At 38.7% G+C, this 25168-nt stretch overlaps 2 protein-coding genes across 3 annotated transcripts; one reads left to right on the top strand and one right to left on the bottom strand.

The window, feature by feature from the left end:
* Positions 1-5709: 5709 nt before the first annotated feature.
* Positions 5710-12896, bottom strand: LOC122641877 (protein CHROMATIN REMODELING 8). Of its 2 annotated transcripts, none has more exons than XM_043835195.1 (7): positions 12737-12896; positions 11592-11719; positions 10916-11479; positions 10369-10768; positions 7504-8987; positions 6919-7386; positions 5710-6821 (listed from the first exon to the last, which is right to left on the bottom strand). In XM_043835195.1, the coding sequence occupies exons 2-7, from the start codon at positions 11682-11684 to the stop codon at positions 6135-6137; spliced, it is 3696 nt and encodes a 1231-aa protein (XP_043691130.1). In that variant the 5' UTR covers positions 11685-11719; positions 12737-12896; the 3' UTR covers positions 5710-6134. The 2 variants fall into 2 exon arrangements, with proteins under 2 accessions (XP_043691130.1, XP_043691131.1); XM_043835196.1 differs by having other exon boundaries at positions 11592-11723; positions 12745-12893.
* Positions 12897-13313: 417 nt separating this feature from the next.
* LOC122642722 (ABC transporter I family member 19) lies at positions 13314-23939 on the top strand. The gene is made up of 6 exons (XM_043836291.1): positions 13314-13517; positions 15185-15345; positions 21125-21176; positions 21623-21759; positions 23208-23294; positions 23393-23939. Exons 1-6 carry the CDS (start codon positions 13355-13357, stop codon positions 23678-23680), a joined length of 888 nt encoding a protein of 295 aa, XP_043692226.1. The 5' UTR covers positions 13314-13354; the 3' UTR covers positions 23681-23939.
* Positions 23940-25168: the final 1229 nt, after the last annotated feature.

The raw sequence follows: 25168 nt of genomic DNA, 5'->3' as shown, positions 1-25168 counted from the left end.
TTAGGAATCTATGGATTATCTTTGCTAACCAAGCTATTTAATAAGATTATGAGCACAAGGAAAATGCTAGATGAATGGAGGAGAAGCATCATGATTTTGATTTAAAATAAAGGTAATATTCAGAGTAGAGGCATAAAACTAATGGATTATCCTTGAAATTATGAGAGAGGGTTATTGAAACCTATTTGGGACAAGAAACTACTATTACAGAGAACTAATTTAATTTTATGTAAAAAGGATCCACGATAGAAGCTAGTTACTTAGGAGACGCATGGAAAGATTTAGAGATTGCAAAATGGATTTTTATATGGTCTTTAATGACTTTGAAGAAGATTATGTCAGAGTTCCTAGAGAGTTACGCAGTGTGTTTGGGCAGGGGGTAGGGTGGTCATTTCCGTCTTATTAGAGGAACTTGGGGAAATGGATCGGGCAAGGAAATGGAGTAGATAATGATCCAGGTAGTGAATTCCCAATTACAAATAGGTTACATCAAGGATCAACTTTAAGCCTTTATTTTTTTGCGCTTATCATGAATGAGTTAACCAGAGACATTCAAGATGAGGTTAAATCAGAGACATTCAAGATGAGGTTCCTTAGTGTATGCTTTCTACGGATAATATTGTTTTAGTGGATGAGACAAAAACAGAGATTAACGTCAAGTTAGAGTTATGGAGATCAACCTTGGAATCAAAATGTTTTAAGATAAATAGAACGAAGACGAAGTATATGGTGTGCAAACGAAGACGTAGTATATGGTGTGCAACTTTGGTTACATTAGGATGGATAATGAGGTGATGAAAATTGATGAGAGAGAGATTCGACAAAGTGATAATCTTAGGTATCGAGGGTCAATCATAAATAAAGAAAGTGATATAGAGGATGATATTTCACAGAGAGTTAAAATAGGATAGATGAAGTGGAGAAGTGCATCCGGAGTATTATATGATCGGCGTATTATTTTAAAACTAAAGGAAAATTTTATAGGACAATTATACAACTGGGTATGATGTATGGTGCAGAATGTTAGGCAATTAGAAGCATCATATAGATAAACTCAGTGTAGCGAAGATAAGGATGTTGAGATGGATGGGTGATAAAACTAGGAAGGATGATGTAAGGAATGATTTCTCTATGGCTTCATAACAAGAAAATCGTTTGAGGTGGCATGACCATGTTCAATGGAAGCCTTTAGATGCTCCAATACGAAGGAGTGATTTGATTCAAATTGAAGGATTTAAAAGAGCCAAGGGCAGACTTAAAATAACCCTAGGAGAAGTGGTGAGGAATTACATGCATAGCTTAGGCTTTGTATCAAGTGACATCGACTAAAGCTGATTGAAGGGCAATGATCCATGTAACTGACCCTATTTAGTTGGGATAAGACTGACTTGTTGTAAAGGATTTGCTCCCCAATGGTGTGTTTTCACAATTTCATTTAGATGCAAGGTAGGGCAAGTGGGGCCGCTTGGTGACAACACAGATCTTTGAATTATAACAATTATTAGGGTCTTAAATTTGACACCTAAGCAATGGCATGATTCCCTTTCCCATTTAAATGGTTTGGATTTCTTGAATTGATAATGCCAGGCTGACATTGGTTCCCCCACCCCCTTAAAAAAGAAAAAAATAATAATTTACAATTAAGCCTTTTGTTTACTTTACATTATCCCAAAGTAAATTAAGGTTAGGAAGGGCTTTTGTTGTGACTTGGCACCTTTGGATTGCTATTTTAGAAGATTTAATGGTGACTTCCTAATACCAATCTTGGGACAACTCAACACCATAAACTAGTTTATAAGTACAGGGAATCTAAGACCATATCAACCCGCATCAAATTTCTTTCGCAATCGATGTGGGAACAATCTCCCCATGTGACTAATATGAGATCATTACACTACCCTTGCTGAAGTACTATAAGCTTTATGATTTAAACAAGCATACATGGTGAGTGGATATAAATATATATATATATAAACAATAGTGCGCAGACACCAATAGTGCGCAGAAGCAATAAAATTATGCTTGTTTAATTACACAAATTGATTTGTATTTTCCTCTCCTTTTCATTGCTTCTTTTCATATTGATTTTGACATCACCTATATAAAAAGATATATGAATTTCATTTCTGATTTCCTCACCCGTGAATTCCTGCAGGGTCCAAAAACTATTTCTTCTATTATGGCTCCAAAGGAGCCTCCTATTCCCAAAACCACAATCAAATCCAAAGACTCCTATGCCAAATCAGTCCCCTCAAACCAGTTAATACAAGTCTCTACATCCAAACAGGTCAGTGCAAATATCCCTTTCACTCAAATTGTGGCAAACAGTTCTACCCAATTAGTTCCAGCAATCAGATCCTCACAGTCAATTGCTCGGCCAAGTTCTTCCGTCACAATTTCTAAACCAGCCTCCTCTCAGAACATTCCCAGAAGCCAATACGTCCAAAAATCTTTTGACCACGATCTTTTCTCCCTTGATGACCAATTCACCAAGGGATGCAAATCCCCTCTTGAAATTGCCCAGCGAATCTTCTACCAAGGCTAGCAATTCTATTCACCAAACAGCTCCAAAACCCAATAATTCTATGAATTCATCCTAGTTGATACTGACTCTATCAGACTCAAACAGAATTTTGATAAAAGTGATCTTAACCTAGTCTCTCATACTTCAGTAACTATTTTGCAAATTCTTGGTTCAAAAGACTGAGGTACACACCCTCTCACTACCAAAAGATTTTCCCAAAATTATCAACCCCAAGAATATCATTATTTTGACTATATGGATGCCTGTCACCATGCATTCTTATACCAAAACAGTAAGAACCAACACTCCTGGTTCTTTTGCTTTGACTACAAGTTCCCAAGCCCAATTCCCCATTGGTTCTCCAGATGGTGTGCTGCCTTTGGCCAAATTCTTGATATACTATCAGATCCAGTTTTTTAGGCCTATCATATTTTCTGCCAGCATACTGAACAAATCCCCGAACAACCAGACCTCCTTCGATTCTTTGTCCAATGCCGTTTAGCAAGGATCATGTATTGGGAGTATGCTGTTGAAAGGGCTGAAACTCCTGAATGGTTTATTCCAGTTCTTATCAAAGGATTCAAAGTAAAATGGTGGGACAAGTGCGACCTCAGCAAGTGCACTAAAGAAGCTCTCATCAAAGCCTTAACAACACTCAAACCCACACCCCAAATAGCTCTATCCGACAAGTCCACTGACAGTAAACGCCTTCAACTTAAGGCTAAGCAGGCTGAAATTGAAGCCCAACTAGCTGAACTGGATAGTGCTGAAGATGATGATGAACAATCAAGTGTTGGATCCATTACCCCTCATCTTCATGAAGACGAATATGCCCAAGATCCAGATGATGGGTTTGAATTTCTTAGCCAACAGTTTTCTTCCTCCTCTGCAAGATCTACTAGAAGATCCATGGGCCAAATTGGCCAAACATCCAGAAAGGCCCTTGCCAAGCCCAAGGGCTAGTTTCCAAGCCCTGTTGTTGGAAAATCGCCAGCCATTACGACATCAAAAGAATGGCTAAGCAATTGACACGCGACTGATCCAAAAGACGTGTCTCAGCCACTATCCCTGATTTTGGATAGTCAAGCCACCACTGGGCCCATACTAATACAGTGTAACATCTAAACCAATCCAATGAGGAAAACAGTGTTTTTACACGTGGAATGCATCGGTGCGGTTTTTAAAGATTTTCCAATATCCACCGTTCAAGATGACACCGACATAAAAGACCAAAAGATGAATAGTAAAAAAGCCAATTTTACTATAACACTCCAGTCCAAAATTACTTTCGGTGCCTTTTGCCTCGAAAGTCAAAAGTGTTCCGCCATTTTACTGCAGTCTATGTGATCTTTAGATTCCTTCTGGATAAGGCTCACTGTCGGTGGAACGCAGCAAGCCCTCTATATAAAGAACACTTTGTCTTCCAAAGAGGGGGAGGAGAATTCGAGGGACACCAATAGTGCGCAGACCCTCTGCAACTCATCTTTTTATATATATATATATATATTAAATTATATATATATTTAAATTATGCAGTAATGAAAAGATGCAATTGTCTTGTGTGTAGACAAGCAGGTGCTGATGATCCAATATGGATCCTTTTTCACACTCAGAGGGGGTAACCCTCAGCGATCTACCATTTTGCAGGTAGTCTTCTACTGTGATGAATTAGGCGGCTGTGCCGACCAAATAGATATGAAAATATGTCAGTAAAACTTGATAAAATTTTATATTAAAGGAGATCTTGAATTACAAACATGATATAATAAGAACGAAGTGGTCTTCTATAGAAGGCTTGCTGCATTCCACCGAAAGTGAGACTTAGCCAGAAGGAATCTTGGGATCACATGGGCTACAGTAAAATGTCAAAAACTTTTGACTTTCGAGGCAAAAGGCACCGAAAGTAATTTTGGACCGAAGTGCTACAGTGAATTTGTATTGCATTTAATATTATGAAGTACAAATTCAACACCAGTTTATCAATTTGTTTTGTTTGGGCAAATTGGGAAATGACTCTGATACCAGTAGGACAACCAGGATGCTCAATAAAATTATGCAGTAATGAAAAGCAGTAAATTGACCTGTTCCTAGCAAAGCTTCAACTCGTCCAGTGTTTGAATTAAATATATATATATTTTGGGAAAAGAGATCGCTGCCTAGCCTCTGGAGCCTACACATGTGTGCTAGCCAATTAGAGCACACACGCAAACATCGCCTTAGACGGGATTTTTACCTTTTCACGGGGTAGCACGGTACTTTCATGCACTTTTGTGTCTAAACATAGGAGCCATGCAACCGGATAGCATTCTTTTTTTTTTTTTGTAAGGACAGATAAATATTTGCATTAAAAAATCCCAATCCTTAGGTTTGGCCTACAATTTGTTGTGGATGGACAGTTCTATTGTTATATGCCTTAATTCGGTTACCTGTGTCACCTAATTTCCTCCTTGGGATGTCTTGGGGGTTGACCATCGTGCAATCTATTATAAAATCACCTTCTGACTTTTGCGTATTTTTTTCAGTGCTTTCTCATTTCATAACAATGCTGCTAAGGAATTAGTGACATAAGAAGATCCATTAATCAGGAAACATAAACAAAACTAATAACTAAAGAAGGGTTTTGTATGTAAAAATTTCTTTCTCTGCAACAGTTCAGCAAACCATCTAAAATCTTGGGGTGTTAGGAATTGACTAATCAATTACTTTGAAAATGATCCACTAACCACCAAAATGACCATTACCGCGAAATTGTCAATTTATGAGCATTGGATTACATTTCAACAATACCTACGACTCTTGTCAATTACTTTCTTTGAATGGAAGATTTATCATATTTGCCAAACAGATTGCCCCAAAGATGCAAACCAGATGATCAGTGAGCTATTACGCACTCTTTCAAGGGTAGCTGCTTCTAGGCAAACCTCTTGGCTGTCTCTGCACAGTATCGAACATCTAGATTACCAAAAAAGAGAAATCTAGACCAGAGGCTCTACCTGAAGGAACATTGATGGAAGAGATAGCATGGACATAGAAATAGGTTACATAAATTCGAGAACAGAATGTAGCACTGAAAGTTACTAAGATCAAGCTGAAAAACAAAGATGCACAGGATATTCCATGCAGGTTACAGATGAAGATATTGGACCAATCCACAGAATAAAAAGATAACATTCTGCAGGAAATAGACCAAGTGCAATTTTCCATAATCTTGCAGTTCGATCCAGATGAGTAAATTTGATCCAAGGCAGCAAAAGAATGGTTGTGGCTAAATTAGTGATTCCTCATGAGGACAAAAATATAAAGTACGTTCGCTCTGTACATGTCAAGGTGTAAAAGTGAAGGACAAAAAAATCTAGATATTATCCTAAATGCTGCTTAAGTAGCAGCAATGGCTAAGGATGAACAGACCACTTCTGTACCAGAATTTCTTCTTCTTTTTCTTTAACTTTCAGGTTAAAAATAGAAAGAAAAAAGGAGATAAAAGACCCATTTGCTGGTGAGTCACCTCGAGACCTGAGCTTCATCCTAGAAGACTCAAACATCACTGGTGATATTCAAAAGCTGCTTCAAGACGAGAATGAGATGCAATGGTTCCATATGGTTATTGAGATCACTGCGGTAGATACTCTGGCTTTAGAACCCATGAAGACCCATTAGAGTCTTTCTCCAATAAGGCTATTTCCTTCAGAAGATTCTTAAACAGGGCGAGATCCGTGGAGGGGACCCTGTCCTTGAAATGCTGAACTATACTAGCAGAACTAGAACGTCCACCTCTTTGCTGTATGAATGTACAGATCTGCCGAATCAATAACTCAGGCTGCAACCCAGCCTTGTGTGTCGGTCTAGAAGGCCCAACATCTGCAATAGGTTGAGTTCTGACAGTAGATCCAGATGCAGACAAGAACTGATGTTCAAGGCCATCACTAACAGCCCTTTCTTGGGTTCCTCTGATTTTAGCCAGTAGATCAGCAGAAGATAAAGCCTTACCCGCAGATGCCCCAGCTGCAAAACCATTTGGCCTGTTCATCCCACTTCCAGAGGACCCTTCTGAAGATTTAGAATTACCAATCAACTGTGAGTTCACAGCTGAGCCAAACTTCTTACGGACAGATGATGGGGCACCAGCAGCACCTGATCTCCCAGTCCATGTTGGAACCGATATACCATCTTGGCTTCGAAGCATCCTGGATTGGCGTAATGCTTCTGCGGCTCTTTGTGCAACTTGGGAAGCTTGCTCTTCAAGCCTCATCTTTTCATCATCTTGGGCATTCATAATCACATCATGATTCATTGCACTCTGAACAAGGAAGAAGGTAGAAAACCTAATTACGTTAGGGCAAATATTGATCTTCAACATAAAATAATAGACACTATCACAACCATAAGGAACTCACATGAATCCCATAAGCATCAAAAAGACTCTTTAAGACGTTTGTTTCCTGATCTGTATCACCATCACTTTGATCAGCTCTTTCTCTCCCTGTTCTTTGGGACGGTCCAGGTGCAGGTTTAGTTTCTCTCTCAACTGCAGAATTACTGGTACAGGTCTCTGTAGCATTGATTGTTCTTCGTTTATCCTGGCCATCTTTATGGCCCTCAAAAATGTTTGCCTCATTGGACAATTGCTTGAAAATATTTGATGTTTCAGTGGAACCATCCTCTCCATCATCCAAAGTGAAGAGATCCTTCATGTCTCTAGCTTTGAAGAACCTTCTTTGTTGGGGGTTCTTCAATATCTTATTAGTCAGAAAATGTTTGTAAATCTGCCTGTGATATACCTTCTCCTCTATGGTTCCACGAGTAATCAATCTATAAATAGTAACATCCCGTGTCTGCCCAATACGCCATGCACGTTCTCTCGCCTATTTTAAAGAGCAATTTCATTTGTCAGTTTATACCCATGGATTTTCAGCCAAAAATAGAATATGCATCACTGGAGAAAGAGGAAGAGAAAATGATGGATCAATGAAAAGAAATACCTGCATGTCCGTAGAAGGGTTCCAGTCCGGGTCAAAGATGATAACCCTGTTTGCACCAGTCAGATTTGTCCCCAAGCCACCAACTTTGGTAGTTAGAATAAAGATGAATATATCTGTTGAGTCGTTAAATTCATCCATCAGAGCCATCCGCTGTTTTACTGGGGTGAGTCCGTCCATTCGATGGTAGGTATAACCATTTGCAATCATGAAAGTCTCAAAAATGTCAAGCATTTGTTGGGTCTGGGCAAAAAGAAGAACACGATGACCTTGATCCTTCCACAGCTTAAGAACTTGGGCAACAACTTTCATTTTTCCACTGCGATCTGGGTTCCCATAGTCTGGATTGCTGGATGCATGTTCTCTTTCAAGCAGATCAGGATGGTTGCAGATTTTACGCATAACATCAATCCCATAGAGAGAGTTCCTATTCCCATCAAATATCTGTTCCACTTCAGAGCTAGCAAGAAATGCTCGATATACAGATCGCTGCTCAGCAGTGAGGCTACAAAAAAGAACATGCTCAGTCTTCTTAGGAAGCTGAGCATTCACATCAGCCTTCATACGGCGGAGGAGATAAGGCATGATCAGGTCACGTAGGACCACAGCACACCTGTAAGCTGTGGACACTTGTAATGGTGTTGCATTTGCATAACCACCAACAGAAATGGGAACTGCAAATTCTGCCTCAAATACAGGCAAAACTCCTAGCTTCCCAGGGAAGACAAAATCAAACAATGACCACAACTCTGACAACTTGTTCTGAATTGGTGCACCTGTCATTATTATACGGTGCACTGTTTGTAGCTGTTTGCAAACTAGAGTAACCTCTGCATTAGGGTTCCGGATGCGATGGCCTTCATCCAGTACAGCATAACCCCATTCAATGTCAAGTAGTTTATCCCCAAGTATCCGGAGCTGCTCATAAGTGGTAATGAGAAGCCCAGATTCTGATCTCAAAACACGATCTATCAAAGAATCCCATCTCTTTGTGGTTTTTGAGGATTGAGTTCTCTCATCATCACTGTCTAGGGAGCCTTCACTTTCATCATCACTAACGTCCGAGTCTGCCCGCTTCTTTCTATTAGTTGCAATCTGAGCAGAATCATGCAGTATTTCAACATGAAAGCTTGGGTACCATTTATGTGCTTCCCTCCTCCACTGTCTCAAGAGGGTTACGGGGCAGACTACAATGCTTGGTTTATACATCTTACTGAAATGCAAAGCTCCAAGGAAAGATAGAACCTGAATGGTTTTACCTAGACCCATTTCATCGCCAATAATCCCACCTGCTCTTTGGCAATGAAGTTCCCACAGCCACTGCACTCCCACTTTTTGATAGTCAAAGAGCTTGCTAAAAATAGCTTCTGGGATTTTCAAGCCTCCTTCAAGCACAACAAAATGAGGTTCATTATCATCCACATCTTCATCATCTTGGTATTCCTCTTCATAATCAGACAGTACCATGTTATCCCTAGCATCTTCTTCTGGAAAAAATAATAAATTTGATATCAGCAAAGTTAATTGTGAAAGGAAAATTGTTAAAATAAAAGGGAACGGAGGAGGGGTTTCACTGGCGCTGCAAAAACAGCAGATACTAAATTAACTAAAGATAAGTCCAAATTGTTCGTTTTGAACATATTATAACTGCCTTTGCATTCCATAGTTTCAGTTTAGAAGGGATGTGTGGATATTGGACAACAGTCAAGGTGTTCCACAAACAGCTTGTTGCTGATAAATTGGAGCTATTATAACCAAAGTTTCGTCGAATATACTGCTGAATATGATCACAAAAGGAGCAATGACTGAGTCAAAATCTCAAATTTTATATTAGATAGTGTTACTCGAATTCCTAAAAGTGCTCAAAATCCACAAAGCTAGGTGAGGTTTCAAAACTTAATCTTGGAGCCAACACTATGCAGCAAAGACAGCCTCAACTGAGCGGAACTAGGTTCACATTGAGGTGTCTCAACGAAATATTAGATATTTTATACTTCTATGACAAAGGATCCTTTTAGGTAAAAGGAAATTATTTGTACTTCGACACTGCTAAAAAAATTAAATGGTGATATTACAACCTCCGCATCTTTGGATAGCTAGACCTGTAAAATAATGTGGCATCAGCATACAGATCAAATTTGAAGTTTGGATGGTCTAAATTGTTCCATTTTAAAAAAAGTTTCACAATGATCACACATTCTTTCATTCAAAACAAAACCAGAAAAGCCTGAGGGTTGAATTAATGAAACATGAAGCCATCCAAAATTTATTGGCAGTTGGGACTTGAAGCCCTGCTTATGTTTTCATATTTAATCCTGGAGCTTATGATCCACAGCCCTTCATAATGTTTGGCATAGGTATATGGTTGTAGTCCTAGGAAGTCGCATGATGATTACTGATTAGTTCATATTACAAAATATACTGAAGTCTCCAAGATCATTCTTATCATAAAATATAGAATTAAATTTGTATGGACAAGGCCTGCATTGTAAACTTGTTGTCATACTCACAGTTTTTATCTTATGGACTCACAACAGAATGTTCTTTTAGAAATACATCCAGAGTAAGAAACTCTAATAGGAGAAGAAAGCGAAGGATAATCAACATATAGACATCAAAGCATGGTACATGCCTTCAAATGCATAAATTGTCAAAGGCCCAGAAAACCATAATGCTAATTCTGGGTCTGTGGGAAAGATGTGAAGTAGAACAAGCTACAAACACATCGCCATGAAAATGCCATTTTTCCGTTTCAAATGCATCAATTTCAACTCAATGTAGAACTATACAAATAACTGAAATTAAGGAGCAGTGACAGCAGTCAAACAGATCAATTATTTAAGGTTATGAAGTTGAAGATGCCAATACCTTCATAGAGTTTTCCCTCTTCATTAATGATCTTTCTCCATCTTTTGCCAGGCAAAGGCCTCTTCTGCTTCGTTCCCTTGTCTTTATTCTTTTCTGACTTGGTGTCTGGGGATTGTACAAGTTTTATAGGTGTAGTTAGTCTGTGAAAAGGACGAGTTGGTGCATCAAGTTTAGGTAAAGCATTTCCATCAAGCAGCTTGGTTGTTGGACGAGCTTGTGCAGCCTTCGAGAATGACCTAACAGCTTTAGCAACACTGGTTGAAGCAAGATTCTCATCCTTGACTTCTCCCTCAGGCATGTACTGTCTATTTGATGGCCCAGGCTGTTGAACCCGACGTTCAAAGCCTTTAAGCTTATGAAAAGGAGTGAAAATGCCTTTGCGAACCAACTCATCCCTTTCCTAAGATGCAAATAAAAGAGTTAGCTCTCACTTTACAAAGCTATTCATAGAACTTATCAATCTATCATCATGGAGAAGAAATATATACACTCCAAAGCCTTTTATTCTGCCATCATGGAATGAGAAACTATTGTATATGCAACTTACGGTCTCAACAAATCCTGCAGAAGCTGCATCCAACACTGCATCAAAGTCACCATCCTCATTGAATGTTACTGTTTTATGTTGTTTTTTAGAATTTTTGCTTAAACTTTGAACTTCTTTCAGCTTTCTTTTGTGTCTTGGCTCTTCCTTAACCAGATTCGAAATCAACTTATCATGCTGAGAACTTTTGGTAGAGTTATCTTTATCCAACTCTTCTAGTTCCTTCTGGAGCCGAGCCCTTGTTTTCTTGAGGCTGTTAAGACGATCAGCAGTTAGGGCATGTTGAAGGGTTAAACCATTTGCAGAAGCTTCAGCATCACTTTTACCATCCCCTGCATCTTCCTCCTCCGTGTTATCAATCTCAACCGAGACATTCTGTTCATTTCTTGTAATGCTTTCTGTTTGTTCAGCACTAGCTGCAACAGCTTCTATTTCAACCTCTACTGCCCGCAGTTTATTATAAAGTTTTGCTTGGTCGGAAGAAGATGATTTGCTGTCTTTAACTTCATCATGGTGCTCCAAAGTGCTTCCTTCAGCTTCATTTCTTTCACCGTCATCTTTTTTTACCTGTTACACAAAAATGTTGACATGGATAAGAAATAGATTTACGACAGTGTCCAGAAATTAACTATTGAGGAACATTGTAAAGAAATAATGTGGGGAAAATCAAAACTGAGACCTCTGTTAGAATGTGACGTTCAATATCTTCAGGATTAGCGGATGTGACACCCAAACTACTAAGTAAAATTCTATCCTCCTCTTCTTCCTCCATGGCATTAGATTATTATCTCAGCCAATAAAAGCCACCTGTCAAAACCAAAAAAGAAGTTATATGCATTCCTGAATTGCATTATCAAGCAGCATAATATATTCCTCAATTCTTCACTAGTTCAGTTACAATGTTTTGTATCACAAGTTTTTTGCCAGGGGACCAACTTACATACAGTAAGCTCAAGTCCAGTGAGCATGGATTACTTCAGGTCTCCGCATACCTCCCAAGTGCACATTACAAGATTTTGTAAAGGATAACTGTTCCTAAATCAAGAAAAGCCAAAAAACTTAATTTTTCCTTCAGGTGTAAATACATTTTAGGCATAAACATAGCACTGACATAATTTATTTTTTTAAAAAAAAAGCTCCTTTATTCATATGAAAAGCAGACAAGTTGAGCATACAGTTGAGAACACAAAGATCACTTTATTCTGTAGAACGGCACAATAGAAATGGGAAGCAAAGCTCAATCTGATAAACCAAATCCTATTGTAAGTAATACAACCAACAAAATTGACTCATAAAGAAAACCCAAGCAACCCACTATTGGTGGAAGACTAAAACTGATCAGTAGGCCTCTGCTGCACGCACTGTATCATAATATTGAGCCGACTAAGAGGTAGAAGATTTTCAATTGCTTCAACGATCAAATTGAAGTGTTCCAATATTAGAACAAAAGGTAAGAAAAAAAAATCTCCCTCTCGTATACCACAACAAAAACCTCAGCCCTCAGATTTTCCTTTTCCCCTTTATTATAATTCATTCATTACCTCAACTTATCACATTGATCACAAGACACAAAGAGGAAAAACACAAAAAAAGCATTCCATGGATACATAATACGCAATAGAAAGTAAACTAACCAGAACACTGTCAAAGACTGAATACCGTGTCCATGGATATCGAAAATAAACGAAAAGAACAAAGAAGCAAAAGCGTATCAGACAATAACAATTTCTGGCGTTGACTACGGATGTTATTAAAGAAATGGAGAAGGCGAGGATTCGGATTAAACCAAGGTTAGTTTACGAATAAAGACGATTGATTCCTTACCAGAACCTGATCGTATTTCATTCAACAAAATTGTTAATCTCATTCTTCCTCGCTCGAATCTGAAGAGAAAATACTCAAAAAATTCAAATCACTTGAAACTAAAAACCCTAGATTCACAGTTAAGAGCCCAGCAAAGTTTCTAGGTCTCTAGCTCAAGGGGAGGGGCAGGTCGCAGGCCCGGGGGTTGGGTTTTCCGTTGTTCACTTGTTCCTCCCTCTCTCTCGCGCACGCGCGCGTGCGGTGTTTTCTGCTCTTATTTGTTCTCGCGCGTGTGATACAAGAAAGACAAGACTTTCTCCTGAGGCTAACGTGAGCTAACGTGAGCATGAGAGACATTTTAATTAACCTACGCATCTATTTGGCGCTTAAACCATTTGATATCCATAGTGACACGTAGGCCACGGCGTTCACTATAGGACATGATCTTTATATCTGACGTTGCCTGTGGCAGGGCTAGACACTTGTCAGGACCTAAGTGAATCCACGTAGAATCAACCGCATTGGGACACGTGTAAGAACCTATTAGTTGTGGTGGGTGCTGGACAGATACGTATATAAAGCCGAAAAAGACGCTGTAGCGAGATCAGGAATTCCAAATTGAAATTGGGAAAAAAAAAAATGGGGAAAGAGGCTGCGCAGTTGAGTGGAGAGGAGAGTTCGAGCACCATCGAAGTCTCTGGTTTGCATTTCGCCTATGAAAGCCAAGCTCCGTTATTCGCTAGTTTCAATCTCAAGATTTCTCCTGGATCTCGATGTCTTCTCGTTGGTGCAAATGGATCTGGTATAGTATTTAATTCTGTTTAGTTGGTTAAATGAATTTATCGGGTGGGCAGGTTCTGTGTTCTGTTGTCTCTTTTTATGTATTCTACGATTTTTATTATCTTTTTTGGATCAAAAGAGAAAATTTCCTAGATTTCCAATCCTGCATCTACATGTTAGATATCCGAGTACTGGTTTAGTTTATTGTCTGCTGCTTCTATGGATGTCCACTTCTGGCCATTAATATCTAATGTCATGTTCTTAGAAAGATCTATTTTCTTTTTCTAAGTATATGTATGTCAGTTTGATTGCTTTGTACCTTTTTGACGTTGCTCCTTTGTTTATTACCACGTTGATAGCTCAAATTTTCTAGATGATACTATGGTTTGGTTATCAATCACTGGCATGTTTAGTAGCAATATTTATTTTAAGAAAAAAAGCAGCCCCCGAAGCAGTCAGTGCTGCTGTTTGGTGTCCCAACCGTTTCAGGAAGTGATGCCATCAAATAAAATATGCTTAAAAATGGAAAACTCAGATGGAGAGAGTGATTCAGTCATTCAGTCTGAGCTGTGAAGAGAATGAGCTTGTGTGTGTGTGTGTGTGTGTGTGAGAGAGAGAGAGAGAGAGAGGAGCTTATAGTGACAGTGATGGCAGTGTGCTCCATTGTACAGCAGGAAACCTAACAGTTGCTGACTGCAGCAGAGTGGACAGGAAGAATGAAGATTGAATTAAGGCAGGGAAATGTCTGTGTTTCCTTTTGGATGCTTTTTGAACTTGGGCACCCATCATATAGTTGGGGTCTCAAACACTCAAAATCCAAAATATTGCAGTGCACTTTAAAGAGGGGGGGGGAGAATTCCATTCCTTGAAAGGGACAACTATAACCATTGTGTGAGAAGGTTGGTTCAAGTGTCTGACATTGTACAAAATGGATTTGTTTTTGTTTTGTATTGCTTTGGAGGCGTAACTTACTGTTCAAAGTGGATTCATCTATCACCAGTGTGGAAAAAAATTTTAATTGGGGCCATTTTGGGATTTTAGGAAATGAACTCATACCCATCCATTGTTTATCAACATTCAAAGACCCACTGAAACCAAAATGAAGTCATTTCATTCAATCTTGTTTCAAGCACAGACTAATCTATGTTTTAGTGCAAACGGATGATTCTCCAATTATGCAAGTTATCATGCATGTAGCAATGAAATCTGGCTTCTCCTTTTCTGTTAACAACGTACAGTTTCATAATACTGCTTTCTAGTTGATATTTGAAATTGTGACTGTAGTTAATTAATAACTTGTGACTGTAGTTAATTAACAACAAATTTTATTGATACTTTATATCTTCTCATTCTTCTGCCACATTTGCTTTAGTCAATCTTATATCGAGTCATTTCATTCAATCTTGTTTCAAGCACAGACTAATCTATATTTTAGTGCAAAAGTATGATTCTATCAATTCAAGAAACAAAATCCAATTATGCTTCTTTGCCATGCATGTAGCAATGAAATCTGGCTTCTCCTTTTCTGTTAAGTGTTAACAACGTGCAGTTTCATAATACTGCTCTCTAGTTGATATTTGAAATTGTAACTGTAGTTAATTAACAACGAATTTGGTTGATACTTGATATCTTCTCATTCTTCTGCCACATTTGCTTTTGTCAATCTTATACTCTTCGATATCTGTGTAGGGAAGACCACTTTACTGAGGATTCTGGCCGGTAAGCATATGGTCGGAGGAAGAGATGTTGTACGGGTGCTAAACTGTTCTGCGTTTCATGATACCCAACTGGTCTGCAATGGTGACTTGGCATATCTGGGAGGCTCATGGAGTAAAAGTGTTGGTTCTGCTGTGAGTAGTTTTCTTTACGTCAGTATGGCTGTCTTGTGGGTTTTAGTCGATTGCCCACTTCCCATAAAAAAAACTTTGCACAAAAATATAAAATCTGCTAAGATATGATATACCTGTGTAAACAATAGAAAACTCATAAAGTGTTGGTTCGCGTATAAAATGCATGTAGCATAAGGATCCATGGATATCTGTGCATAGGACTAGGTTATCGGCCTCTCTTTTTTTTTGGACGGGGGGAGTGAATAAAAAATTCATTATCAATAGGGAAAGGGGAACAAAGGGCCCCAAGAGGGGAAGAAGAAAAAAATAGAGAGCAAAGCAAAACCCTACTCAGAGGGCTGCATAAGGGAGGGGAAAGTCCCCAGGATACAACAATATGTCTATTCCATGGGGAGTCTACACGACCAGAGGAGGCAAGAAAAAGCTTGCTTTGATATCAAAGACAATGGAGTCCCAAATTTGTTGGAAGGATCTGGAGCTGAAAGACCATTTTCGGAGATTACGCTCCATTTAAATGTGACTGATGGTGGCACCAAAGGCAAGCTCACCCACAACATCACAGATAGATGAACCGCCAAAAGACATATCCACCCAAATTCATTTTCTCTCAAAAGGAATGATCCTTCGACTTCTTGGTTAGCATTTGGCTAGGAGCCCTTTCCAAACAGAGGATGAGAAGGAGCAATCAAAGAAGAGGTGTTCCACATCTTCTAAAGCATTCCAATAGCGATAGCATGCTTGGGGATGGGAATCTGACGATGCATCAAAAAGGACTGTGTTGGGAGGCAGTTCGAGAGGGCCCGCCAAACAGTGAGCTATGACGGGGGATGTGGAACTTGAACCTAACTAACTTGTGCCAAGAGGACAAAGTGCCACGAACTCTGATGAGGTCCCAAGCCGACTTGAAGCAAAAAGCCTTTTAGAGGAAGCAGACCAACACTATATCCCCCTTACCTCTAGGCCTTCTGGGAATGGGAGGCAAGGCATCCCAAACGGCAGAAAACTGGGGAGATGAAGAAAGAGGTGGGGCTCAGTCATGCTGGCTGATGATATCTACAATAAAAGACTGCTTACTAAGACCCAAACTGTTGATAGTTCTTGCACTTATTAAGGGAGGACACCCATGGGATGCCAATGGTCAAGCCAAAGGTGGGTAGAGAGTAGAGACACCATCATCAATGAGGTAGGAAGTGGCATGGAGAGCTAAAGGCCTAAGCTTCAAAATCTTCCGCCACACCTAAGAGGCATAAAAAAATGGAAGGAGCTATCCAAATAGAGTTATTGCGAAGAATTCCCGAGTAGCCCTAGTCAACCCAAATACTCTTGTACTTAGATGCAAGCTTCCATATTAATTTGAGAATACCTGTAGAATTAACCTCTTTGATCCTCCTCATGCCAAGACCTCTTTCATCCTTGGGAAGGCAGATGGCAGCCCAACTGATTGGGTGAGGAATCTGGAGGATTCTGCTCCTTTCCAAAGGAAGCACACATAAGGGATTCCAAACCTTTAATAGTGGACTGCGGTAATCCCAAAGTACCAGACCAATAGATGTAGCAGGACTAAAGGACAGATTTGATCAATTCCAGGTGCCTAGCATAGGAGAGAAGCTTGCTCTTCCAAATCTACAGCCTCTTGTGCATAAGATCTAACATAGGAGTGCCGTGATAAGTTGTTAACCTGAAGGTGGCCAATGGAGAACCCAGTCTTCTCAGCCAGACTAGCTTTGACATCATTAGAGACCCCCTCAAAGAACAAGAGAGATTTCAAAGGATTGATCCAAAGGCTCGACAACCCTTCAAAATGATGCAAACAGGACATAATGGCCTCAATCAACTCAATGTTAGCTTTGGAGAAGATCATGAGATCAGTAGCAAAAGCAAGGTAGGAGAGGTTAAGAGCGTTGCAATTAGGGATGGAGGTATCGGCTTTTTGTTGCTTATAATTATGGAAGTTGCTTGATCATATTAACTCTTACTGGTCTGAACAATGGCCTTCGTACTTGATCAATTTAATTTTAAGTTGCAATTAAAATGTTTGAAAATAAAGCATGTGTTAATATGAAGCATTTTCTTATTCCTTGATTGGCAACTGAGAAAAGCAAGGTCTCATTTGACTGTAGTGGGATGAAAGTATTTTCCTTGGATAATCATTGCCTTGCCCTTGCGAAGGTGTCCTGCTTTTAGGAATAAATATATGTTTAAAAGTTCTGTTTTGTGAAATTTCATATCACTCATCCAATTTACCCTTCAAACCAGACTGTCTATAGATCTCTTATCTTGGCCAAGAAAGAGCTATTGCAGCCTAACATTCTTTCAGTACTTAAATAATTTTAACCTCAAGTTTGGTGAAATTGGTTATTAAACTAAGAGATTTTAGAACATAGATTTATTCTTTCATGGAGAGAATAAAACATCAACATGAAGGCTTCAAGGTGATGCATTCACTAATGGATTGGCCGGTCAGATTGGGATTGTCCAAGGTCAATTCACTGCCAGTATCAGCTAGAGATCAGAGCTTCTAGTTTGTTACTCAAAGTTAAGAATTGTCCAACCCCGATCAGGATTTGTCTGGGCTGATCATACCTTGGATCCTGATCTCTAAATTCTCATTCATTGTACTTCACAATTTAATAAGAAGTTTACAATAACATTTGCAAGAAAAAACAAATATGGTAGGAATTTACGTACATTTTCCCATCAGGAGATCTTCATATATTGTGGCCAAAATAAGTGGTAGAACCGTAGCATGCTCCATTTGAATAGTGCTGCAACAGGTACAATTTGTGGTAGAGGACAAAATGTTCAGTTTGTGGGCTGAATGAAAAGATTTGTTGTGACGGAATCATCCTGTTAAAGTTTTCTGATTATTATTTCTGTTTACTCTTATTACTCATAAGCCAACGGTCTCTTTGTAATATTATATACTTTGTCTATTATAAATAAGATACTACGCTGATCGATTAGAAGCATTCACAACCCTAATCGATCAGCCTGTTTCTCCATCTCTCCATCTCACCTTCTCTCCGTTTCACTTTCTCTCCTTTTCTATCTTCTTCTTCTTCTTCACATGTTCTGTGTAGGGATTTATTACTACTGTTCTGATTTACTAACATGGTATAAGAGCAATAGAAATCAGTCACTACAGTCCTTCATCGTTGGTTTGAGAGTCTTCAAGGTTCTTGTAGAGGTGTACAACAATTTTTTTCTGTTCTACTTCTTGTGATGGCTTATCTTGTTCAATGAAATCCTTTTAAAAGGGGGGGGGGGAGGGAAAAGAGATTCTTCCATGCAGCTGAAGATTTTTGAATTTTCTTGTTCATTTTCTTCCTTTTGTTGGCTTCCTCTAGGCTCCTCTTCCAGCTTTCTTGTTGTTCGATTTTCCTCTTGAGGTGGTCTGCCTCATGTAGCGATTTTTCAGTTCTTTGGAATCTTCTTGTCAATCCGCCGTTTGGTATAGTGTTTGTTCAGCTCCCATGTCAGAGAAGTGATGCTTGTGAGTTTTTCAATTTCCAAGCTTCAACAAATGGTTCCAAATTGCAAATCTATTTCACGCATTAAATGTGTGTCTTGTAAACTTGGCAAGCATCATTGCATTTCCTTTCCTTCTCATGACATCTCTAAGAGTCAGTCTTTGTTTGACTTAGTTCATTCTGATATCTGGGGTTCGTGTCATGCTTAGAATAGGTCTGACTTTTCTTATTTATTTACTTTTGTGAGTGATCATTCTCGATTAACTTGGCTGTATCTTTTAAAAAATCATTGTGAATTCTTGTCTGTTTTCAATCAATTTTATAATGAAATAAAAACTCAATTTGGTGATTGTTTTAAAATTCTTTGAGTAATATCAATGTGATATTTCTTCTTTTTGTCCTGAGTATCATTATTCATCAAACTAGTTATTCCTATTCCCTTCAGAAGAACGAGGTGGTTAAATGGAAAAATCTGCATTTATTGGAGATTGCTTGTTCCTAAGAATTTATGGGGGGATGCTGTTTTAATTGCTTGTTATTTTATTAATCACATGTCCTCAATTTGTTCTTCAACTTCAATCTCCTATGTTTGTTGGTTTCCTCAGTTTCCTTTATTTTCTCTACCACCTCAGGTTTTGGTTCCACTTGTTTTGTCCATATTTTATGACATGGCATTGACCAATTTATCTCAATGGACTATTAATTGTGTTTTCTTGGGTATTCTCATACCCAAAAAGGGTATAGGTGTTATGATCCTGTTACTAGACAGCACTTTGTCAACGCCGGTGTTAAATTTTTTGAGAACACCCTGTATTTTCCTGCTAAGGGTCTTTTCCTGGAATCTGAATATGTCAGTTGTCCCATTCCTGTATTCCACTTGCAGATCCACCTGCTTCATCTTGGGTAGCACCACTACAAGTGTATCGCCACTGTTCTAAGCCCTCACCACCGATTGCTACTCCTTCTCTATAACCTCCTCTACAATCTGCTTCAATGGCTAGTAATTTCTCTCCTTCATCACCAATCGTTGATCTACATGTTGCCTTTCGCAAGGATACTCGTTCCTACACTCAAAAATCTATGGTTGTTTATCCCATTCATTTTATTTGTATCTCCCATCTTCCCTCATCTCTTCATAGCTCTGCTCTGTCCTTATCATGCATTCCATTCCTAAGAACATATCAGGAGGCATTGTCTCATCTTGGGTAGAAATTGGCTATGGACGTGGAAATGGATGGCTTGCTTAGTCGTCAGACATGGACCTTAGTTTATTTACCTCTAGGTAAGGAACCTGTGAAATGCCATTGGGTGTATACCATTAATTATAACTTTGATGGCTTTGTTGAGCAACTTAAAGCGCTTGGTTGTTTAGGGATATACTCAGACTGATTATTTTGAGAAATTTTCTTCTGTCGTCAGTCTTAATTCTATTCATGTTCTTATTTCCTTAGCAGCTAATCTTAACAATAAGAATGCCTTTCTATATGGTGACTTACATGAGGATTGAGGAGGTCTATATGGAGCAACCTCCTACGTATGTTGCTCAAGGGGAGACTGCACAACAAGTATGTAAAATTCACAAGTCAATTTATGGTCTGAAGCAGTCACCTAATAGAGTCGTTATTGGTTATGAGTTCACACAGTGCTATTTGGATCACTTTATGCTTGGTCGTCACTAGAATTCCAAGGTGATGGTGTTGGTTGTTTATGTTGATGATATTATCATCTCTAACATGATTTATATATTGAAGATTTCTAGGCCTATCTAAAGCAACATCTTCATATGAAGGATTTGGGGGCTCAAAGGTATTTTCTGGGTATTGAGGTTCACATAAAAAAGCGTATTAATTTGTCTTAGAGTAAATATAGTTTGATCTTCTGTCTGAGACCGACATGTTAAGGGCTAAACTTGTTGAACGTGTTTCTCGTCTATTTTGTGTTCCCGCAGAACAAAAGAACAATGGTAGGCTGGTAGCACTCCCACAGAGTGTTACCAAACGACACCTTTAGTGATTGCTTGACATTTAAATAACAAATATTGGCTGTTGTTATCCTCTACTTCAGTCCATCTTAAATTAATTCTGTCAAAGTATCTGGTTTCATGGTGTCTTATGTTGCTTGTATCTATGTCTAAAATGGGTAGGTGGTGAGAATTTTAATGGCGACTTGACACTTAAATATTAAATATTTCAATTGTTATCATTTACTTCAGTCCAATCGAATCTAATTACCAGTATTCTGTTGTATGCATTATACGATTTGTTCCACAATCCACATTAAAAAGTCAAGATCTCTATTCATACTTTCAGGGGGACATACCACTCCAGGGAGATTTTTCTGCTGAACACATGATATTTGGAGGTAGCTTACTAGCTTTCATTATATAATTCTTCCATTTTCTCTTCCCCCTTTTCGTTATCATTTTATCAATATTTATCTTTTAATACCATTTTGATAATTTGCTAAATTTAGCTGAGGTGTGTAGATTACGTTTTGGTGTTATTCAATGCCTGCAACCAACATTTCAGTTGTATGCTTGATTTTGTGCAAGCTCTGCTTTTAGCTATAGTAGTTGATAATTAGTGCTCTAACAAAATGCAGATCTTTATCTAGTTAATTTTAAAACTGGAGATATTTCAGAATGGTATGATTTTCGTGTGAGTGGCAGTTTTGGGGGGTAAAAAAATACTTACTCTTCTCTCTGTACAAATTTTGAATGGATGATTGAATTCTTCCGGAATATGACTTGTCAAATTTTAGCTCTTGTTCATTTTTTTTTTCTCCCTTTATTTTCCAAAATTTTGCAGTCGATGCGATTGATCCTGCTAGGAGAGAAAAGTTGATCGAGCTGCTTGATATCGATCTGCAGTGGCGAATGCACAAAGTATCCGATGGGCAGCGACGCCGAGTCCAAATCTGCATGGGTCTTCTTTATCCTTTTGAGGTAACCATTCCATAGAGCTTACAGAGATATTAAAAATGTTGGCGCTGTTTTCATATCTATATATATACTTGCCTTCGGTAGTGCACCTGGACAACGCTAGCCTTTCAGGCATCTACAACTTTATTTTGCCGGCCAGGTGCCTTAATTTAACTCCTCAGGTATAGATGTCTCAAACCTTGTCCTAACTTTAAATTATGTTACTCTTAGGCCTGGATCAGGATCGTCTCCAGGGAGCCCAGCGCCCAGGGTGCTGCCAGGGGGCATCCAGCCGTTGAGCTGTGCCGCACACATCTCGGCGCACGGCTAGGGATGTGTGCGGCATATCCCACCGGTTGGCAGCACCCCTGGGCGTGCTGGGCTCCCTAGAGACGAGCTAAACTCCTTAGGCCCCAGCCAAAATTAATGACCGGGCAAAATATGTATTATTTGGGTCATGCTTTTGGGCAGGACCATTGGTGGACATGCCCCTAACCAAACAAGTGTTACACTTTCCTAGAAGTAAATTGTTGTCTCGATTAATAGCAGCGTGGAGGCCTCAATTGCTTTAAGTTTGCAGGCATACTTTTTATTTTAATTCAAATAATGGGTTATATGTTGGTCATGTACGTGATGTGATGTGCTATAATGTCGGGGCTGTAGTTTGCTTGTTGAATCCCATCGATAAAGCTGTTTCCAGACATGGTGGTGCAGTTAATGAATCATTCTTTTCTGGCCAAGTTTCCTAATGTACAAATGCATTCAAGCTTGGTGTGATTCGCCTATGTGTGGCTTAAGAACCTCAAGTGTTCAGGATTTCATACATGAAACCATTTCTGCCCTTATGGGATTTAGAGAGAAATCGTGAATGTTGGGATTAATCCCCAAATAACTATTGGAGCTGACAACCATATAAAGTTCATTAAAAAAAAAGAACCAGCTGCAATTTTCAGTTTTCTACCAAAGATCGGAGTTGACTGGCTTTGCCAATCCAATTACTCAAACTCTACACTGTTCCTCCAGATTAATGAATTTAAAAATGTAACCCAGGACCTAGACTAATTCTCCCCCAACCCCAGGGGTTCTCAATCGGAATCACTAAAGGCAAATCAGGTAGGGTTGTGGATATGCTGTTCCCATGTAGTCAATTCCATGGGTTAAGTCTACTATGTTATGTGATAGGTTGTTTTAATCTTTTTGAATGGGTTCTGTACACTGATTAGTCATATGTTATTGTATTCGACGTACTCCAATGAAAGTGTCATGAAACATCATCAACCTATCTGTGCTAATGCTGAGACAATCCAGTAGGGCATGTTACAATGTTTAATGCATATGTATGCATCTGTGTAAGCTTGTCCTTTTGTATCATTGAAATGTAGTTCATTTATGAGCCATGGACGGTTTCTATTTTCTGTCACCAATTTGTTTACGAAGTTACAAAACAATGACTAATGTTGAGACAACCACAGGTGCTTTTGCTAGATGAGGTTACTGTTGACCTAGATGTTGTTGCAAGGATGGATTTACTCGAATTCTTCAAGGAAGAATGTGAACAGGTTAAGATTTTGCTTCACTCAACATGATACCAATAATATATTTCCCTTGATCTTGTGAATTACCCTTGTTGACGCTCCATGCATTCGCCTTGTTATAGAGAGGAGCAACAATTGTGTATGCAACCCACATTTTCGACGGGTTGGAGACATGGGCTACAGATGTAGCATACATTCAAGATGGAGAGTTAAAGAGGTCAGAGAAATTGTCTGAGGTCCCAGAGTTGAAGGACGCTGCCAACTTGCTTTCAGTGGTCGAATCTTGGCTTCGTTCTGAAATCAAAGGTGAGAAGAAGAAACTCATCAATCCTCCTATCCAATCCAGAAAGGCATCTCCCTTGGACAACTCTCCTTTTAGATCAACAAGGCACATGGCCTACTACCGCTGATATCATCTCGATTCAACTGTTATGCTTGTGTCTCAAATTTAAATCCTTATAAGTAAGGGTTTTCACTATGTGGTGTTATTCTAATCTTTTAGCTACTTAAGGCTATGAAATTTTATATTCTCTTTTTGCTGTCTAATTATAGTAATTAGTCTGGATTCTATACCTATGCATCATTTTCAGAACCCCAATTTGCTGCCATGGGAGTGACTGCTTAGATCATAAGAACAATTTGAAATGAAATTCTTTGTTTTGTTAGTTACTTTCACATTTCAGTACATGTATGCAGTGGATTTACAAGATTTAAGGATGTATGACAGTGGGTCCAGAACATCCTTATCATAAAAAAAAACATATATTCAACTGTTGAACTGGTCCTCTAGCTCCTGGGCATCACCTTCCTCTTATTACGAGATGCTCCCTTTATTAACAAATGTCAAACATTGTGGCCAACACATTTGACAAATGCAGATCTGTAGCATGACTGCACTAGAGTTTATGAACAACTCCTTTAAACAATTACAGTTACTGTAGAGTACATTATTAATAATAGAGAAGAAAGCAGATAGGAACATACAGAACTGCAGAAATATCTCAAGCATTCTTGTACATAACTCTTAGAGATCACTATAAAAGTTGCGGATCCATTAGGATTTTATCTTCGGCGTAAAAGGCGTACCCAGTATACGAGGCTGTCGCCACTGTGGGGTCTGGGGAGGGTCATAATTTACGCAGCTTTACCCTTGTTTTCATAGAAAGTTTGTTTCCAGAATCAAGGAAAATGATATAGTAGTAGTGATGAGTCAATTTTTTTATGATCCACGGAGGCTCCATAGGAAAGCTAATACATATCTAATCATAAGTGTATATATTTTCCAAAACGAAAAAAAAAAAACAAAAAAAGAAACAAGAGTAATAATAAACATAAATCATGTCAATATAGAATGAAATGCATAACTAGGATTCAGGTTGAGATTGATAGAAAATACATAACCAATACAACATGGAGAATCATATAAGCACAAAAATCAATATGGAAATGGACGTTTAAGCATTACCTGGATCCATGGTAGGAGAAGATTCACTGCACGAATGCTCTCCTGTCTATGACAGTTGTTTGTCGGTCTTGTCTATCCTCTTCTCTATTCCGAAACCTATGATTTCTTCGTTATACATTTATTGGGCCAATATCGACAAAAGAAAACAAAATTTCCTTTCCCATTAAAGGATATCAGAATCAAGTGCACACATATATAAAATATTCATAACAATTAAGTTGTGTCAAATGAAGCCAAATACCTCAATTTATGATTATTTTCCACTATTGGACTTAATTGATATGACTCACTCCACCAATAGTCAACAATTACTAATTTAATCTTATAAAATCAAATCAAGGAGTATGTTTGCCCACCAAAAAGGAAAGCTTACAGAGATTAATTGTGATTGTAGAGAGAGATAGAGACTAATCCAATATGACCAGTGAGGGAA

The sequence above is a fragment of the Telopea speciosissima genome, chromosome 10, assembly GCF_018873765.1.
Source record: "Telopea speciosissima isolate NSW1024214 ecotype Mountain lineage chromosome 10, Tspe_v1, whole genome shotgun sequence".
NCBI lineage: Eukaryota > Viridiplantae > Streptophyta > Magnoliopsida > Proteales > Proteaceae > Telopea > Telopea speciosissima.
The sequence above is the reverse complement of the archived record's forward strand: the minus strand, read 5'-3'. Positions and strand labels throughout refer to the sequence as shown.

Bases quoted from the DNA above. Each gene is read 5' to 3' on its own strand.
- LOC122641877 (XM_043835195.1), bottom strand. From the start codon at position 11,684: ATGGAGGAAGAAGAGGAGGATAGAATTTTACTTAGTAGTTTGGGTGTC. The intron at 7,387-7,503 runs GTATTTCTTTTC...TCTTTAAAATAG, and splicing joins ACCCTTCTACGGACATGCAG to GCGAGAGAACGTGCATGGCG. The intron at 6,822-6,918 runs GTGAGTTCCTTA...TTCCTTGTTCAG, and splicing joins TTGATGCTTATGGGATTCAT to AGTGCAATGAATCATGATGT.
- LOC122642722 (XM_043836291.1), top strand. From the start codon at position 13,355: ATGGGGAAAGAGGCTGCGCAGTTGAGTGGAGAGGAGAGTTCGAGCACC. The intron at 21,177-21,622 runs GTAGCTTACTAG...AAAATTTTGCAG, and splicing joins TGAACACATGATATTTGGAG to TCGATGCGATTGATCCTGCT. The intron at 21,760-23,207 runs GTAACCATTCCA...AGACAACCACAG, and splicing joins GTCTTCTTTATCCTTTTGAG to GTGCTTTTGCTAGATGAGGT.